This window comes from Haliaeetus leucocephalus, unplaced genomic scaffold (assembly GCF_000737465.1).
Source record: "Haliaeetus leucocephalus isolate CR32 unplaced genomic scaffold, Haliaeetus_leucocephalus-4.0 Scaffold992, whole genome shotgun sequence".
NCBI lineage: Eukaryota > Metazoa > Chordata > Aves > Accipitriformes > Accipitridae > Haliaeetus > Haliaeetus leucocephalus.
This window is the reverse complement of record NW_010973428.1, coordinates 1154616-1175412: the sequence shown is the minus strand read 5'-3', so window position 1 is coordinate 1175412 and position 20797 is coordinate 1154616. Positions and strand designations below refer to the sequence as shown.

At 36.9% G+C, this 20797-nt stretch overlaps 1 protein-coding gene across 1 annotated transcript in view; it reads right to left on the bottom strand.

Moving 5' to 3' along the window:
* Nucleotides 1-20797, bottom strand: part of PARK2 (parkin RBR E3 ubiquitin protein ligase) — a 626120-nt gene that overhangs the window by 401573 nt on the left and 203750 nt on the right. Inside the window, exon 5 of the mRNA XM_010584524.1 lies at nt 5453-5536. Within this exon, the coding sequence (XP_010582826.1) occupies nt 5453-5536 (84 nt within the window). The remainder of the gene's footprint in view (nt 1-5452; nt 5537-20797) is intronic.

Here is a 20797-nt window from a genome sequence, read left to right as displayed (position 1 = left end):
TTATTACCATTGCACTGAAAACAAAACCCAAACCCAAGATAGCTCCACTCAAGCTTGCAATTGGTTGAGATATAGCTTGCTTCTGTCCATTTCCCTGAGCTACTGGAACTAATTATTTGTAATGCTCTGAGAAAAGCAGCACTTTAATTTTAACTCTCTGATATGGTACATTCTACATAACAAATTCTACATCACTGATACTATATTTCACAAAGCTTCCCCCCCCCCCTTAATATCTTCTTGGAAAATTTACTGCGTTCTCACTATCATGATTTAGTCATTGATGTGGACAAAGTAATTACACAAAACAGTTCTAAGATTATTTGAAAGTCTTACAAATATTAAATACTGGAAAACCTTGAATCATTACTTCAAATACGCCACTGGATCACCTTTACACTAACTAGGAGAACTGGGTTCATAAAAAGAATAAGTTCACTTCTGTCTTTTTAAAGAAGGAGAATAGGAACTGGTTCAGGATACTCCTTTCTTTAAATGTGGCAGTAATCTTTGCTCTTTGGTTATGCACCGATTTGGGAATGTTTCTCGTCAAAGAATACACTGGCTGACAAAAAAAAATGGAGAGCTAACCTCCTTTAATGAATTCTATCCTTTCAATAATGAAAAAAAATGAAAATAATAATTAAGAGGCCAATAATAAGAAACCAATACTTCAGTTGTTCACCATTTTGTAACACTGAAACTAGAAGTACTTTCCTGTAGGAGGGAAAAAAGGCTCTTCATCTATAGAACAAGATTTCATCTCCCTCTGTCTACAACAAGCTTTCTAGTAACATTCAGGCACAACACAAGAAGGGCCTCAAAGGTACGGATGAGATTTCTTCATGTTATAAAGAGCAGTTCATAAATCACTTACTAATTAACCTCAATCCTCACCTATCAGTAAAGCCTTCATACACATTTATGGGTTTGTGAAACTTCACCTGCAGTGCTGCTCTGCATTGAACAAAGTAACCTCTGGCTATCTAGCTAAGCGACAAAAAAAAAAAAATCATTTCAAGCTATTCAGAGGTTGTAGTGAGGTGGGTGTCAGTCTCTTTTCCCAAGTAACAAGTGATAGGATGAGAGGAAATGGCCTCAAGTTGCACCAGGGGAGGTTTAGATTGGATATTAGGAAAAATCTCTTCACTGAAGGGTTGTCAAGCACTGGAACAGGCTGCCCAGGGAAGTGGTTGAGTCACCATCCCTGGAGGTATTTAAAAGACATGTAGATGTGGTGATTAGGGACATGGTTTAGTGGTAGACTTGGCAGTGCTAGGTTAGCAGTTGGACTTGATCTTAAAGGTCTCTTCCAACCTAAATGATTCTATGCTTCTAAGCTGTAACTAAATTATGCTCATGTGAAAGTAGTATCTGGAATTTCAGAGAACCACATCTTTTTCCATAGTCTTTGCATTTCCCTTTTCAAAGAATACAGAGAACTACAAGAAAAAGAACTCAGAAAGAAAAGCAAACAAATACATCTGAAAACCCCGAGTCTGGAGCACTGCTGTGCATTCAATCATTTTTCTAGAATAAGCGTCTACCTACACAGCTACATACAGTGCTTCTGGCTGAAAGTGTTTTGAGACAGCCGCCAAAAGTACAAGGTTCCACCTCATTTAGTGAATGGTCCTGGCTTGCAAAACAGCTTGAAAGACTCCAATTTGATCCTCATTTAAAATGTGTTAATCAGCTGAAGTCAACTTTTCCATTTCCTAATTAATATACTTTGTTTGTTATAAAAGTGACTCAAGCATTCTACAACTGCAGTAACATAAGTGTCCACACCAACTTCATCCTTTTGGAGCTGTAGAAGTTCAGAGTGCATGCATTATTTTTGCTAGACTGTAATTAATGTGAAAAAAAACATTGAGTCTGCTTTGCTTACACTGTGTATTTTGTTCACTATTTCTCAAGCACTAGACTATTCATTTTGTTTCATAAAGTAGTCTGACATTAAATCTCTGAAAGAAACACTGCTTATTACCTTTTCAAGATCCATGTTCTCCGTTCAGACCCCATTTTCACCAGTCTTTGTAAGCTTTTGTATTTCTAGATAGAGCACACAACTTCTCAAGAGCCTAGGCTATGGGGTAAAAGCCTGTAACTGAAATGAATATGAAGCAAAACTGTGGGGAAGTCCCCCAGGCAGCACAGGGGACTGATATGCACTGTTCCAGGCTCTCCAATTTCTCAGTCAGCAATCAGTCATATTTTAAGACACTACAATTGCAACATTAACCTTTTATATTTATTTCTCTTGTATTTCTTTTGCTCATAATTATGGACTATAACAAATCACAAACCACTTGCTTTGTTTTTCACTCCAAGCTCAAAAGTAGTTGGAATCACAAATAAAGCACATGGAACAGATCATATGAAAATTTAAATTCAATTTAGTTTACGTCAAGCAAACCCACAAAAATTAATCAGATATGTTTCATATTTGTGAGCACATTGGAACACATATCAAGTCACAGTGCATTTATCATTAAGATATTCATTATATCTTTTGCCAATCACTTATAAATTTTATTTAACTAAATTGAAATTTGATTTCTATTGCTTTCTAATATCATCAATTACTCTATTTTCATATTTGCAACCAAAAGAATTATAGTCCATAATTTCTTGCAAGAGACTAATTTTCCATCAAAATACATACAAATTAGCATTTTGGGAAAAAACCACATTGCCTCTTGAGGGGATGTTGCAAAGTGGTGTTTATGAGAAGTGGAGACTGATGAAAAACAATATTTAAGGAAAATATTTATGTCTTGGGGAGAAACAATGGAGGAATCTTTTTTGCTTTGCTTAAACAGCAGTATTTGCAGTTCATTGATAACGGACAACTAACAGTCTTAAAGCTTCTTCATTATCCATCACTGTAAAGAAGCATGTACACTGTGGAGCTCTTTGAGACAGACAAAATATAATTGCACAAACTTTGTCATGACAATGCAAAGCCAAATACTTAATCATAAAATGTGACTTAGTCTCCCAAAGATTTTAACAGCCAAGAACAGCTTAGGGGTTTCAACCTGTGAATTAGTTCAGGTTATTTTTTCTCTTTTCCAAACAGCTGGACTGCTTTACCAGAGCAAGAAAGAGTGACAAATCCCTGGAGGCACATCTATAGGATCTCTATTGTTTCCAACTCTGGGCAAGACAAACCAAAAGGCTCAGCGATTTAAACATTTGGACTGGAAGATTTCCTAGGAAGTAAAGATGTGTTTTTACAGTGATTGAGGCTGAAAAAAACTTCACCCCAAAACACAAGACGGATGCCTTTCAGAGACTAGCGGACCTCAACAAGTCACTAATTCAAAGATCTGGTGCAGGGCTCCCTACTGGATAGGTAGATAAGTGAATCTGACTAATTTTTTTAATGACTTAATTTTTCATGACTAGATCAATATTGCTGGCAATTCTTGTTCAAGATCACAAAAAGAAGGATTGTTCTTGCATCCCAGTCTGGTTCAGTTCTAACAGTACTGGATGGAGCGGTTTGTAGCTGATAGAAAGGGAAAATGTTTCAGATTAGAAATAAAGGAACAGCACATTTCTCCAATAACAGCCTCATGCCTGTAGTTCTGGTGGTCTGAAGCTGCATTTGCAACATGTCTGTCTAAAATAGGATGACTCCTGATTTTTGTTCAGTGATGCCTTACTGAAAGATAACATCAAACCTTGGCCCTGCTAAGTATGCAACTGGCCAGAGACACTGACAGCAACTGGAGTCATGGGACTTACTTGACTAGTTATTGGTTGCTTGCCACAATATTAGCCAGCTAAGATTTCAGTTTTATGGTCAGTGCCTTTTTTTTTTTTAACCCACAAATCCAGGAAGGTATGTTGCTCCATTTTCTGCTTAAAAAAAAATAAAAAATTAATTGATTCAATAAGGGAATGTGTTGTAACTCAGGAAGCAGGGTTGCCAAAAGTGGCATTATTTCAGTACCTTTTTCACAGACAGATTGGGTAACAAAAGTGGTTAATTGGTAGCTGCAGATCAGTCAAATATGTTCCAAGAGTCTCAAAAGGTAACAAGACTGAGAATCTTGATGATTTTGTATATAAGGGCTCAAGCTGGATATGTGCCAAGGAGACTCCCATCCTTGTCAAAAGCAAGTTTTATCTTCTTCATTTTCCTGCATCATCTTTAAAGAAAGAAGTGAAAACAAGAAAGACTTCTCCCCAGTGATGGTAGTGGCACAGTGACAACAAACAGGTAGCAAAAGTTAAGTCAGGCAGTCAACCCTCTTACAACTAGAGTAGTTCCTGAAGCATAACAAGAGGCAGACTACAGCCAATCTGCCCAGAGGCAAAGTGGTGCTTTCTTTTACACACCTAACAGAGCTCAGTACTGCAGAGAGAATAGTACCTGAATGTCTAATACCTGCCACTTTGAAGAGAGTGGTTGAGCCGCTACTACAAGGAGCACACAGAGAAGCAGAAGCCCAAAAGCTGCAAAACCTCAGTTTCTGTTGGCTGTGCGTGGAGACAGCCATATATCCCATGCTGTTAAAACAACCATTTTGTGTCTAAAGTTAGATAAAATATTTTCTGACACCATCTGTGGCTAAGCACGAGACACCTATGGAACTGCATGGACACACCACTTCACAACTGTCTTGCTAGGGAAGATAAAGAGAAGACTGCACCAGAGCAGGTGACTGCCTCTGAATAAAAGCACTTATGTTGTCCCAATCTGCAAATCTTTGATGAAGAGAATCCTTTCATATGTACAAAGTTTTGAGTTTGTCTTTAAAAGCTATGTCCCAAAGAAACACCTCAAATTAAGCTTTTTCCTGAGAAGGAAGTAACTCTAAGACCTATCAAACAATTTCCAACACATGAAAAATATAAGTATACATAAATAATGTTTTGAAAAATCTTCATTAAGAATTTGAGATGTCTATGCTGCTTCTTACTCAGGCTTTTAATTTATGTCACTTCAAGAAACACTTAGAGTAAACAACAATGATGAGCATGTGGGAGAACAGATTGTAAAGTAATCAGTGTGAAGAATCTGCTTCTGTGGACAAAGCCTGAAAACCTGATATGAAAGATCTGATATGCAAGATGATATAGAAATTTGAAGCTTTCAGGGCACTGATATATACACAATAACTATGAAATAAGCATTGACATAAACATTTAAGTATTACATTCTGCATTTAACCTATGCACCTATGAAATCTGAGTTCTACTTCAGTTAAAGATATGACATAAAATTATTTCCTCCTTCATTCCAAGCAGCAACTGACCAAGCTCCTCCCTTTTCCTAAACATGGGAGATATATTATCTGATGATGAACAGCTCTTTTGAAGTGTATCATACATGTCAATTTACATTCATTTATGCAATTCTCATACGGTTAGAATTGCTACAAACAGTTATTCTTATAAGTGCCACAGTACTTGGAGAAACATGACAAAATCTTACCGCTATGTTTCCATTGCACCTTGGGGACTGGCAAACACCTCTTATTCTGGTGGGAATCAGCACATCATCCCAGCAAGATGGACCCTTCAAAATAAAACCAAAGCATATGAAGGCTTTAATCTACTTAATAAGTAAACATATATAAGTTGGTTTTGTTGCTGCTTTTCCTACCCCCTTTTCTTTTAGACTTTAGCTAGACAGTTTTATCATGTTTACGCTGAAAAAGTCCAATCAGATTATATGACAATATTCATCAGTAAAGCTCAGTCACTGACAGGACATACAGCCCCTCCACCCTGAGTGTTGTGAACAGGAGTCAAACAGTAGGTAAAATTTTCTCAACTTAAGACAGGCACTTACTTAATTATGATTAAAAAAAAGCTATAAAGACTCATCTTCTGGTTCAACACTATTTACACCTTGGCCTGCAGCTGACTAGGGGGAAAAAGGGAAAAACCACAACAGCTGGAAGTAGAATGCACAGTTAGAAAGTCTGGAATGTAAAACAAAGACTAGATTAAGTAGCTTTTCTGTATTTTGTTGTTTAACTATTAAATGGCTCCAGCTTTACTGAAATGTGTTTCTGTTTTCATGGGCTGCTAATGTGAATTTTGATGTTTACTGTAAACAAATTAGACTTCTTGTCAGCAGATAAAGCCTTTACCTAACTATAACACAACATAATGAAAATGTGAAGTGAGAATTGTGAGTAGACTCCTGGACAGTTACATTAGCTTCAAGATTTGTCAGTCATTGTTAATAAAAAAACAACATAAAAACCCAGAAAGAAAATTGATAGAAAATCCTTAGCAACTTTGCTATGACATTTTGAATATAAACAGTTAATTTATGAGCGTACTACAAAACTCAGAGTAAATTTAAAGATTAAATTATTAGCATTATTATTTCACAACTGCAAAATAGTGTGGTTAACAGGATGATCTATCAAAGAAGAGTATTTATATGTATGGCATATATAGGAACATTTATAAAAATATTTCCCAGCACACAAAAAATTAAATAACATTAGTGCAAGTCTTCTCTTTTAATATTAATCTCATACCAATTAAAATTTAATTTGTAGACAAAAAAATTAATCTGAGAAATAGATATGAAGCTTACAGATATCCATATACATTGTAGAAATAAACAACTAAGAAGGTATCAATAATTAAAATATTTGCTACTTGGACTACTCAGCATTTGCAAAAGTGTCACTACTCAGGAATAACAGGAAAACTTTACCCAGAAGAGAAATTATGGCAGTCAAGAGTTTTAACTGCATTAGTGAAATTAGTGCCTACTTAAATCACAGTTGGATTACAAAGTAATCCAGTACCACATCTAGATCCATCTCCTTTTTACTTCTGTATGACACATTTCTTCAGCAGAGTGCAGACACAGCCGAGATAGCTTTGAACTCACTTAGTAGTAGGAACTTAGCTATAAAAGATTGATCCAGCCTATCTGAAAAGTTGAGTGAAACAGCTTGGTCTGCACTGAGCTCTGCTCTCTACTGTCATAGCTGAAGTGCTGGCATTTGAGATAGGTAAAATAGAACTTGAACATGTGCAAGTTGTATTGCAGGCAGACACAGGGGTGACTACTGGTAGATTTGACTCTTTGGGAGAAAAACAGCTGCAGTAGTGTGTACCTAGTATAAATTAATAATACTGTACTTGAAACTGTGGAAAAAAAAAAAAGAAACTTGAATTCAGTATTTCAAACACTTTAAAAATCAAGTTTGCCATCAATTATTCCAGTGAATTTTGACCTCTTATGAAGCTCTAGCATTCTTGAGATTTTGAAGGAAGAACAGCAGAACCTCCTTCAGGTGTTGTGTAAAGAACCACCTCCTTCTAATTGTTTTCACCTCAGTAGTTGAAAGTTTCATTCAACGCTCCCCCAGTTTTTTATTTTTCCCCGTGCCACCAAAGGTTATGCAGATCTCTAGCATACCTCTCACAATAGTTTACTTTCCAGGAAGAAAAGTAATCTACCTTGCCATTCCTCATATAGATGCTGTTCCTTACCTTTGACCAAGTATTTACTCTCTTGGTAGCTCTTCCAATTCTACTCTATCTTTTTAGAATATGAGAAACATCACACAGTATACAAGACTTACTCATGTGCTGGACTAGTGAATGGGAAGATGGTATCTCTGAATTTGTTCTTTATTTCTTTCCTAAATAATTATTAAAATGTAATTTACTTTGCTGATGATTACTAAGCACTGAGGCAGCACTTTGGTGGGATTATCTATCATAACTCCTAGATCTCATTCCTGAATGCAAGAGTTACCTCAAAATCCGTCATGTATATATAAAATTTGGGGTTTTTTTCCCAGTGCACATCACCTAGTATTAACATACATTGAATTCCATCTGCCACTTCGACAGCAGGTGAAGTATGCATCCTAATAGGGGCTTCTAGTAAGTACTTCCCAGGTTCCTCCATACCAAACCCATTTGTTTGTTCCTAAGGATGAATCAGCTGTATACCTCATCCTCTCCAAGTATTTGTTTTATATAGCAATCATCTAGTGGGCTTGTACACTTTCTGCTCCTGTTATACTTCAAAAGGACTCAGTAACAGTTTTTCTGCTGCTTGCAAGTTATAAACTTTTTTTTTGCTTGCCTAATACGCATTTTTATATTTAAGATGCTGGAATTATGTGTTTGGTTTTTGTTTGCTGGGGTTTTGTTTTGTTTGAATTTGTCTCATTACTCATTTTACCCATTTCTGAAAGATGCATCCTTGATTCTAAAAACCCCCTTTTTCTTTTTCACCCCCACAATTTAGTCATGCTAGCTTCTGTTCAGTCCTCCTTAAATTTCTGTGCACATAATCTTTGATTCCAGTATAATTTCCACATCCCCTCCAAAGATTTAACTCTTTTTAGTTGCTCCTTCTGGCTTCTTCTCAATAAGCACCCTTACTTGGCTTCTCTTTTTGAAAAAATTAAGCACAACACTTGCATCTTGCTCAGATTTTGGGAAGTTGCTGAATGTAAATATATTACAGTCATTGTTAAAGAATAGGTCTTTGTTACTAACATTATAAATCAGGTCCTCTGCATTACCTTCTCTTGCAGGTTCTTTGATCAACTTTTCCATAACGTAACCTGACTGCATCTAAAAGTTCACTCTTGGGATCATGGTTTGACAAGATACTTAACCTAATTTACATGAAAGCAATTTAAATATCCCATTATCATTGTTTTTCCTACACTTTTAAGCTTTTGATTTTCCCCAGCATGTTAGATTTGCTATCATCGTCTGCTCAACTGGCTATTAATGGAAGTCTTGTATTTTTTCCCTTTTCAGGCCTTGAATTTCCCTCCATGAGGATAGCGTGTAACTCATTTGTCTTTAAAAAGTCAGTAAGACTAGCAAGTTAACATTTCCTTAACATCCATCCCTCTTCCTTCATATTAAAATTTCTTAGCATATATTTATTAGAACATTTATTTTTCAACTTTAGAGGAATTCAGTAGGTTTGTATTTCTTTGGATAATCCTTACATAATTTACACTTGGGAAAAGGATACTAGAAAGAAAGCATGAGAAATAGGAAGCAAGTGTGCTTTATAAAATTTGGGGGCAGGGAGAGGATGGGGACAGGAGGGAACACTCATAAAAAACCACCCTAAAAAAAACCAAACGCACCCAACAAGACCCACCCAAACCCCAAGCACAAGCACTTTTTTTCCTGGTCCTGAAAATGACATCAACAGTAAATCTTCCTGCTACTTCACCCTTGCATGATTAATATGAGATTCTCAAAGTTAATGATGCTATGCCAGTACACACACAAAAATAGTCACAGGATTGCTACAGACTAAGATAATTTAAAACAGTCTTGTAGAAGCAGTTCCACAGGTATATGTTATCAACTCTGGTACTAACTATCTTGGTTTCATAAGAAGAAAATATTTCAAGTTAAACTTTTTAGAGTAATTAATCCTTTAACTTCACTGAAGTTATTTCAGGAGAAAGGTTCCCAAGTATTCAATAGTTTGCAGGTCTAGGTCCATAATCACAAAAATGTAAGAAGGCATAGTAATTCTTAAGCAAGAAAGAAAACATGCATAGGAATATTTATAAGGTTGAGTGAGATTCTAGAAAAGTGCATATTTAAAAATGGATTTGAAACAGTGTCACTATGTTGATTATGCCACAGTCTTACAGTAGTTGAGAAACAAGCAGCTGATTTGCAAAATGTAGCCAAGAAAGCATCCCTAAAGAAACCAGAACAGAAAGGAATTGATGCAATATTGACTACTGTTGGAATTCAGCTGCTACAACTAGCACTAGATCAGGTCCTAATATGTTTAATATGGCAATATCTTTTTATTTATTAATAACAACAACAATAGTATGAATTTTGTGGTCACCTCTTAAAGTCTTATCTACAAGGGAAAGCTAGCATTCTATACGGCATGGTGTGAATTTACAGTGCTCTCACTCTCTGCAATAATTTCCTCACAACGTTTCTCACACATACAAGAGTACTTTTCGCATGAAGCAACTCTCTGAAATAAGAGTACGTTATCTTCCACTTAGGGCCTGCTAAAAGCATATACACAGGGAACTAGTAGCACAATACACACTATCAGCAACTACTCAGATGTTCACTTGCACTGTAGCTAAAAAACTTCATATTTTCTCCTTCATAAAAACCCCACCCTGTCCAAAACTTCTTTACATTAACTCTTATGACAGGCATAAAACCTATAAGACAGACAGATGCATTTAACTCTTTTGATAACATTGACCAGACCCAGCTTTAAGTCAACAGTATTTTCTCTTTGTTTTAGCAAGAGTCAGATTGACTTGCTAAGGGACAAATTAATCCAGGAGGAAAAATCCAAGATGGACCAGAAAGTATCTTGGGTTTGTGCCTGTCTGGCAGTGAGGAGTGTGTGTGGGGGAAAGTAACAAAAAACCCAAAACCCAAACAAACAAAAAATCCTATAAAATTCTATGCCTCGCTTTCCAAATTTGTAAGAAAGGGGAAAACTCCTTTCCCACATCTGTGCTTGGCATTCTTCAGGGTTGTATTCTATTATTAATGATAATGTAATACACTTCTAAAAGATTTAGTGTGCTTGAGAATTTTAGTTTTCCACCTTCAAAAAAAAATAGCAAGAGACATTTGACCTTGAAAAACACTGTGTATTCAAAATGTTAATGTTTCTTTAGCAACAGCACTACTAAATGTCATTGCTATAATTGCATCAAAATAAAATTAGGAATTCTGGCGAGATAGACACTTTGAAATGTAATTTTTGTATCGTTCTTTCCCGAGTCTAAGAAAAGCCTGTCAAACTGCAGGCCAGCCAATCACTTGTGGTGTTGTAACACTGCATGCTGTAGTGTTTGTAATTATTAGTTTGCACTAATCAAGAACACACTGTGAGAAGAACAAAGCCTTCTGATTGCGAGATTAATGCAACTGCCCCTCTTGTATGCAGCCAAATGGCTCACAGAGAAAGCTATGCATTAAAATGGATGTATCGGAGAAGACTTTTCCAGTGTATAAATAGGAAAATGACAGACTAAAGAAAGAAATAGAGAGAACACCAGTATATCACCAAATACAAAAAACTTACATCAAATGTAGCTGAGTATTTCCCAAATAATCAGGTATGGGAATTTTTATGCTTCGTGTGTATGGTAGTTGTTCCTTCCCTTTTTGAGGAGGAAGACAGAAGAAAAAAAAAAGTCAGGAAATGGCATGTTAAATTTGAACTGAAGCTCCTATGCAGCATATGAAGAACAGGGAGGATTGAGGTGTTTTTTTCCAATGTAGGAGGGAAGTACTGGAAACCTGTGTACATTCCACCAGTATATTGTACTGCTGCCCAGTACAGGGGACAGCACACTCTACTCTCCGCACACTTTCCATCCAGTAGCCAAGATCTGATTTTGTAGTGTAGAACCACAACTGAATTTTGGTCCACAACCACTTAAAGAAAAAAATTAAAAAAAAATATCTCTGAGAACAGAAATACTATCTAGAGATCTCAGATGACAAATTATTCAAAATGCAGTTGCTGACAGAACTGTTGACCTGTGAAGTCAGGGAAAGGTCAGAAGCAGAGGTCAGCAATAGAAACCAGTGATTCATCAAAGACTTTGAATCATTTAAAAGGCTGGAAACTATCCATGTATTCAATGCTTTGTATTTTCTCTGCTTTATATTCTCCCCCAGTGAACAATATGCAGCAGAACATCATTAAAACACATCTTTGTACCTACTAATATCTACATGAGAGACATAAATCATTAAAATGTTGAGCAAATGACCCAACCAAGGGACAAGTATTAATGCAGAAGGATTTTTAAAATAATGTAAGAAATAACTGCAGGTACTTGAAAGGGTTTAAAAAAAAAATCAGCATACAAGCCAGTGAAAAAATGCTAAATCTAATGCAAACTATGTGAGCACTCAGACTCCTCTGCAAAATGATGGCTATTGACCTGTCTACACGAGTATTTGAAGAGCTAACCATTGTATGGTGCCACCCTCAGCATGATTTTAGTATCTTGAGGCAATAAGACAAAAAAGCTCACCAAAATGCTAGGATTACTTAATAAAAATTGATTTCCTTTTTGCCACTCTAACAGGGGTATCCACACCAAGCTACCACAATTCACTGTTTCCAGTGCCAGTACAGACAGACAGCTCTGTCCCCCAGACACAGTAGGAACCAAGATGTATTCTGACAGTAAACATACATATGCAAACACTGCTTAACACAGGTGACGAATATTACATGAACAGCCATAGATCCCACCTACTGTCACAAACCTAACCCATCTTAGCAAGATGATACAATCTTTTTGCTGCTGTTTTCTTCTACTCTTCTCAATGCAAGTTGGATCTCGCTTTCACAATACCAGCACCTCAGCCTAAAAAAATAATTTTAAGGGAATGCACATTTTCCTACAACAGCATAGACATTTTTACTAAATCATCAGAGCTGCTTCCCTCAGCACCACCTGACTAAAGCTTGTCTGCTTCTCTAAAATCTAGCACCTTCCAAGACTTTTATTCTTATTATGCTACCTCTATAATATTTCAGAGCAAGTGACTTACAAGACAACTACACGTAGTCAGATCCTGGAGGGTCCTGAACATCTCAGAACAGATGGATAAGGCTGGAGAAGGGTCAGCAGGTGATAAGTGCCCAAGGAACTGGGCAAAGGCTAGAGTCTATGAAAAGGAAGAAAGAATAGGGCTTTTTCTTGGATAAACAAACTGGTATTGATTAAGCCTGATGTTACTATTGGTAAGCCAGTGCATTCATACTTTTACTCAGCATCCCTAACCCAGAACATGATTTGCTCTTCACATTCTACACTTGTCATTAGAGTGGCTTTGCTGAATGCTAGATAATTTCTTCTGAGCATCGTATGGATATAGCACATTTAAATAAAAGCTTTAATCCTACTTTATTAGTGCAGTAATGGAGATGAAAAATTAAGACTTTAGATGCACTGATCCACGTTTTGTAAGTTCTTAACAGGCTTAATTTAGGAGAGCAATCTGATCATATTTTGAAGCACTTACTAAGAAAAATCTAGCTGTTACAGGAGTGATAGTCAATTAGACTCAGCAAAAAAGATTCGTATGGCACGTTTCTAATAGCAAAGACATTGGAGATCTCATTTCAATTCAGAAGAAATTAATCTATTTGAATCACAACATTCATATAAAGCTCCATGTTTATTTCAGCATTCTTTACCTGGACAATTATTAATACAACTATACTATGATTATTAAATAAGACACATGCTACATTTCTACTGAATGCTCAGATATCATCTAGACATTATTATTTTGTTCCTAAGTAAAACTCTATGAACAGGAACATCCAGTTTAGCACAAAATGCATTCCTCCAAATTCCCAAAGCACAGCCTAACAGCATCCACCACCAGAGAAATTAAAAATGAAGTTTATAGAAAAGATTACTAGTAATTTAGCCAGGAAGTGCTTGCTAGCCTTTTACAGATGTTCTATTTACCATACTTGAAAATTTATTACATTAGATAATCTATCGGAGGTAAAAACTGCCAGATTGGCAACCTTTATAACCAAAAATCTTATTCTTAGCCACAAAGCTTATCACAAAGGCAGAGGTAGTTAAAGCTTACCCACAGTTTACAGACCTACAAAAGCCACTTCTAGCAGCAAGAGAGCAATTTTTGTTCCAAAATTATTTTTTTTTTTTTTTTTTTTTTTTACATTTCTGCCAAGACTGATGCCAACTGACTAGGACAGGGTGATAGGATAGATGGATGTAGGAGGCAACCTGTAATTTATTTAATCACACAGGAGAGTTGTTCTCTCCTACACCCCACATTTTAATAAATGCTACTGTGAATGACGTGACTCTGCATGTCATACCAGAGTAGCAGTAAGAGTGTCTCCTACAGCACACTTCACTGCAGGTAAAACTAACCAATTTACGACAGACTGACTTTGACATGGAATCTCCCATACAGCAGGGAGTACAGTATAGAAAAGACTACTAAATTAGTCTTGGGGCTACTTTTAAAGGGGTTTGTGGAATAGGAATGGGAGGACTGGAGTTAAGTACTTAGCCTACACAGCACATTAAAGAATCCATCAGAAGAAACCTTTTGGTTATTATTGACTTTGGTCATTAGAGAAATCAATAAAGCACATGGATAGCTTTATTCATACAAGAAATAATACTGAAATAGAGTTAATAACATGTTTCAAGTCTTTGTGGGATTGAACCTACTGGTTTGATTTATAGTGGTATCTTAGAGATGAAGTTCTCCTTTCAGAGTGCCCAGCCTAATTAGTAAATTGACAGTTTTATGTCAATAGTTGTAACTCTTCCAAAATGAAGTAGCTGACAATTTGCTGAACCACTCACAGTTGTGCAATTAGGAAGATTTCCTGCATGCTAGTTATTTCAAATCAAAGATCAGAGAAACCTGTAACTGAAAATGCAGGTAAGTATACTAAAAATAATTTCCATCATGTTATTTTATTGATCATTACTTTTTCTTTCTTATCATAGGTATCTTTGTTTAAAAAAAAACCCAAAACCAAACACCAAACGAAAACCTGTTAATAAGATGTTTTTAATAAGTTCTGGTCTTTCTTTTCTTTCATATAGTATTACAGGACATGGATTTGCAAGAGTAATCCCATTGACCCCAACTATATAATGAAGGTTTATACAAAGACACCCAAGATAAAGGTCTCCAGAGTCAGGTCTTCATCAGTAGTATTTTACAACATGCATTGTGTTGCCAGCATGAACAATTTTTATATTAGCAAAAAACTGATTCATAATGTGCTTTTGGACAGTTACTTCAGTGGGGCATCCCCACCAAAAAGGGGCAAAGAGAGAATGAAAATAATTCAAATACAAATGCAGCTGAGAAACTGAACTGAAAAAGTCCTGCTGTTGCTTGACTGCTTGAGAGGAATGTCATTAAACATTTTTTTGGGGTGTGTGGGGGTGTGAGGGTGGAGGGCAGGGGGAGAGAGAGAACTATGAAAGAAGTGGTTGTAGAGCCTCCTAAAACAAACCACCAAATGCCATTCAAATAATGTCAGATTAATGATTTCTAATCTATAAATGCAAAAATATATTATTCTTTCTCTGGATGACATTAAATGCTTTTTCAAGATTGAAAGAAAACAGAACTGGAGAAAATATATGTAATTCTCTAGATGTGTCATGTATCTACTGTGCCCACTGAAATTATAGCATTCAAAAAAAACGATCCACAGTTACAAGTGTTAACACCAGCAAATCCCATTGAGGTCAGTATATCCAGAAACAGAATTAGATAGATAGATAAATAAAAAGAGACCCTCAGGCTTCAGTTGCTGTTACTGCTGTGGTGACTTTTTAGGGGTCTTGCTGAAGGGAAGTGGGCAGATCACCACGAGCCCAAGGAGCTCACAGAAGGGAGAAATCAAAACCTCAAAGACACATCCCTCTTCTGGGCCGAGCTGAGCACACCCCAACAGGAGTGAGAATATTCACGGTTGTTTGAGCTACAATTCTCTACATTAAAATCATTCATCCGTGTTTTAAGGGCTTTTGGCTGAAATCAGAAAGTGCACAGGCAATTTTCAAAGTCTACCCAAAATACCGCTTCTGTTCCTATCCTTTCCAGCCCCAGTCACGGTTACAAGCTGTAAACTGACTAAATATGAATTAAAACTTAATTTGTACCTCAGCTTTTTTAAAATGGCAGCTGCCCGCAGCGCATGGACACTGTCCCACAGGACTTTGAGGGCTGGGAGGAGCAGGCCTAAGGAGGCCCTCCTTCCCCAGGCACTGCCAGGGCCAGGGCCACCCGAGGCAGCCTCCCCCCAGGAGCCCCACCACAGCTCCATACAGGGCGAAAGGGGGCTGCTGAGGCCTGTTCAGTGCCCTCAGCGCCCTGACAGACTTGGCACAATTAAAAAAAAAGTAATTAGCATAAGGATACACTATCCCTTAACCACACAAGAAGTCAACCCCTTCCAGTCAGAGAGCTCCAGGGAAATGTCAGCCATTCAGAAGTGAAGCACTTTCAGGATCTCGTAGCCAGTCCTCATGTCTTTCACCTCTCCATAACCGGGTGCTAGAGTTAAAATTCATTAAACATATTTGAAATTTGGTATGAAAACGTGCTGGTGATTCTGTAACTCACAATAGGGATTTTGATGAACTTTTCCTTCCTTAAGGAGACTCTTTCAGAACAGGGTAGGTAGCAGACATATTTTCTGTGTGAAGGGATTTGGGGTTTTTTTTCCCTGTTACAACTATAATTTCATGTGGAACATGAAACAATTTAATCTAAGTTTTGTCATAGAGAAACATTTAAGCAACTTCATACCTTTTAGGCAGAGAAGATATTGACAGTCTCGCAATTCAAATGAATCATAACCTATGTCTGCATGGGAAATATATGAACTAAATGAAGTAGTACACAAAAATACAAAATCTAAAATAAGCCAATATACATGCCAAGGACAACAATTAGCATTTTCCTAATAATGCTAATTAGACACCTTGTATTTCAAATTAACTTGAGTTGTAGTTAAAGAAAGGTAATAAACCAAAGAGGTAAAATGAAAATAATCCAAGCCTCATGAACATTCCACAGTAATAATTTAATTCAGGTGCGATAATTGCATGTCACATTGTTCCATTTTAAATATTTTTCTTTGACAAGGATTTTAAAACATCTTTTGACAGAAAGATGAAGCTAGAGCATTCCCGTTATAGACAATACCTGGAAAAGCCATCAGCTCATCAATTCACTGTCTTAAGTCACCGTTAGACAACGTGTCCAGAGACAACGTCAGATCAACTACTCAGGCTGTGGTAGATCCATATGACAAGGATACTACCCTTAGCTACATGTTCCTGCTATTCCCTTCCTCTCTCTGAGTTATCATTTACTGCGCCCTTATTTCCACTGTTTTTACTTTGTTCAAAGGGTCTGTCTCCCATTCCTGTGGAAAGACCCACGCTTTGAGGATACTAGATACATTCACTGGAAGAGAAAAAAAAATAAAATTGAATCCATTCCACATTTTTACCAAGAATAAATTTCTCAACTAATCAACACAAAGGCCTAAAGCAAAAAGGCCACCAGAAAGTGACTAACTTCATAAGGTGTTCAAGCAATTTTTTCAGTTACTACAGTTATATAAAACTGTAAAATCAAGATTACACACTACAGTATCTGAAGAAAATAGATTGCTATATAGTCCATTTTTGATTTTACACATAATCAGAAACCCTCAAAGACAAAACCATACCAATTTCAGCAACAATATTCCTATGTTCCAAAAGGAAAAGTAATAGGATAAAGATATTTTTTTTTCAAAATACAACTAGATAACATTGCCATCTTTGCTACTTTTTCCAAGTGTTACAATTGTTGTAAATGTTACATACCCACCACAGCATTCACAGGTGAGTGCATCTTTATTTTAGTTATTCAGAAATACAGGCAACCCTGCATCAGGCGGATTATCTGGATTCATTCAAGATTAATTTAAGGTCACGTTGCAAGCATGCTGTTTTTAGGTTTTGGTTTGGTTTGTTCTCCCCAAACACAATCCTACTAATACACAAAAAAGAAATGAAAAGATGATTCTTTAAGCATTTTACACAAGCACATAACTAGTGTTAAAGAATTAAGGCTGTGCCAGGCAGGTCAATGAAAGCTTTATGAGAGATCCCATCCATCACACAGAACCCCCGGCTGGCAGGCAGACATCTGAGCATGCAAATGCCAGTGAGAGCAGCTAGTATGACAGCCTGGGAAGAAATTAAGAAAAAGTAGGAAAAGAGACCAAAACACTAAAAAAATAAATGTACGCAGGAAATAAAGACAAGGGAGCATTCACCCCTATGAAATAAAACTGCTGCTCCAGTGTTGCATGATAGATAGTACAGGACCTCTTCTCACAGCAGAAAATCCCTTAGCTAAGAACCCGTTTTGGACTGTGGTACCTGAATTTTCTCTGAATCTTACCTGCTATGCTAAATCCCTTGAAGTATACAAGCATTAATTTAAAAAAACCTGCCTGTAGCTATCTCCAGTAAATTCTAGAAGTCTAACCTCTAGAAATCTGACATAAGAGCAGAGTTCAGGATTCTGCCTTTGCCATCAAGGTACTACATATACAGGGAGGAGTTGATCCAAAACAGTCACTGAATCACAGAGTGGTTTGGGTTGGAAGGGACCTTTAAAGATCACCTAGTCCAAGCCCCCTGCCATGAACAGGGACATCTTCAGGTAGATCAGGTTGCTCAAAGCCCCGTCCAACCTGACCTTGAATGTTTCCAGGGATGGGGCATCTACCACCTCTCTGGGCAACCTGTTCCAGTGTTTCACCACCCTCATCATAAAAAATTTCTTCCTTATATCTAGTCTAGATCTACCCTCATTTAGTTTAAAACCATTACCGCTTGTCCTATCACAACAGGCCCTGCTAGAAAGTTTGTCCCCATCTTTCTTATAAGCCCCCTTTAAGTACTGGAAGGCTGCGATAAGGTCTCCCCAGAGCCTTCTCTTCTCTGGGCTGAACAACCCCAACTCTCTCAGCCTGTCCTCATAGGAGAGGTGTTCCATCCCTCTGATCATTTTTGTGGCATAACATGATTTAATAACACAGAGGTATATTGCTATAATCAAGTATAAAATTCTCAGGCCTTTTCTTCTCCTACAGCAGTGGACTGCAGCTCAGCGTTTTTTTTAATCTCCATCTCTCTCTTTGTCTGTGCATGAATCTTGAATTATTTTGAATTATTCTCTACATATTGGCACAACTAGAAAATGCCTCAAGTCAATCGTTATGGTTTTCACCTAAATCACAGAAAAGGTGAACCAGCTCAAGCTAAAGGGGCATTTGAACCCAACTCTCCCATTTTCTGACAGAAGCTCTTGAGAAGGCCCCTGCATAAAGGTAAGGGGTGACCCCACCACCTGAATTTTGTAGCAACCCAATCCTGTTTGTGCATACAAGGTGATCTCTGTGAATGTCTTACTGTAACAGACTCTGAAGAAGATTAAGTTAGAGAAATGCCTTGTTTCTTTATACCTGCTCTGAGTCATTCATTTAATTCTAGGAGCTGATTTGCTTAAACAAGAGAAATTTTAGGCATAAGCATTGAATTTCCCTGTGCTCCAGTGTTCTGAAAAAGACAAACCCCCACAAATTTAAAAGGCAACTGAGAAAGGCATCACTTGGATAACTCCACTCTGCACCCGCCCTGTTTCAGGCTCATCAGTGCATTCCTAGATTTAGCTTTTGGTTTCCTTCCACATAGTAGAGTGAGATACTCTCTGGTATGAAGTGTGTAACTCTCCAGTCATGGATGGTATGTTTGAAGTCACTTCACAAGCATCAGAATGTACAGAAATAGGTTACTTTAAAAAGTGACTGCTATCAAGATATTTTGAAATGCATAATTCAGGATAGATCATCTAGAAGCTACATAATACATTTAATTTCATGGCAAACTTCAGATTTCCACTAAATTCTGAACAGTAAAAGATTTTAGTTCTGTACACATGATATCTGTTTCATTTATGGAGGTTATGACTTGCATTCAAATTACTGAATCCATTTCAGGCTAAGACCACTTGTAAACCGAGTATGCTAACCATTTCTTAGTTTTAGAAAAGAGTAGGCCCTCAGATATAAAATCAGGGTACTTCTACATTGGCTTGACAGTCATTGCAAACTAATCTGCATTTCCACAGTCTTTATTACATTTTATTCTGAAGACAGTTTCCTTTTCTTTTATTGCAATCTCTTTTAGTATCTGTTTCTTTTGTCACAGGGAAAGACAACAGATATATTATTTAAATGTTTGGCATTTTGTAATGCCAAACTAACATTCGAACTATCACTATGATGTTTTCCATGCTTATGGCTCAGTGTAAACCATGACTACAAACAAAATTGAGGTGATTAACTAGAATTAATATTACGACTAATTCACAGTTCAGTGCCCATAGCAGCGGCTTAATCAGTACTTTTTATTTATTTATCATCATCAGGCTTAGCTATAACAAATTTAGTTATAATAATGAAAAGGATCTAGAACCGGCACTATAATCAGAACATAGATGTGCAGTACAGCACAATATATAAACAAGAATGTGCAAAACTTCCTCAAACACACGCGTTAGCCCAACCATTCAATTCTATGCAACTGCTCTTTATAACTGTGTTCCACCATTCGAGGTCTTATACATTTCTCCAAGACTCAGTTTCTATATTAAGTACAAGTTGTTGTTCTTCATTGTTATTTTATGCTCCTTATTTCAGGTTTTGGTCTGCTCTAGTCTGAACAGACACTACATCTGCAGAGCAACTAATAGCCCCAAAATGCAACTCTCTAAACAAGAAAATTATAATTTGAGGTAATAGCTTCTCTTTGCAAAGATAAAGCACATGTAATCCTATCACCTCAACAGAGTGCAGACTGTAGACCAGAAAATGTAGTGGAGTATCTCCTTGTTGCAAAAATTGATACCAGATACTACACAGTGAACACCTCTGATGAAAACCTAAAGGTTTTAATACACTGAATCCTTCCTGGATGAGAGGAAAACTAAGTAATCTGTCATCTTCATACACCTGCTTTACCCCTATCTCTCAAGTTAATGAGGTGCTTTAATTGTCTATACCTAGAAGTAAAGAAAAGCTATAAAATAGTTGCCACCTGAAGGTTTTTTTTTTTTTTTTTTAGCAGCAAGTTCAAACAGGATCTAATGTCTCTTCTCATAGTTTCAGTAATTTGGAATACCAGTAACAGCCAAAAAAAAAAAA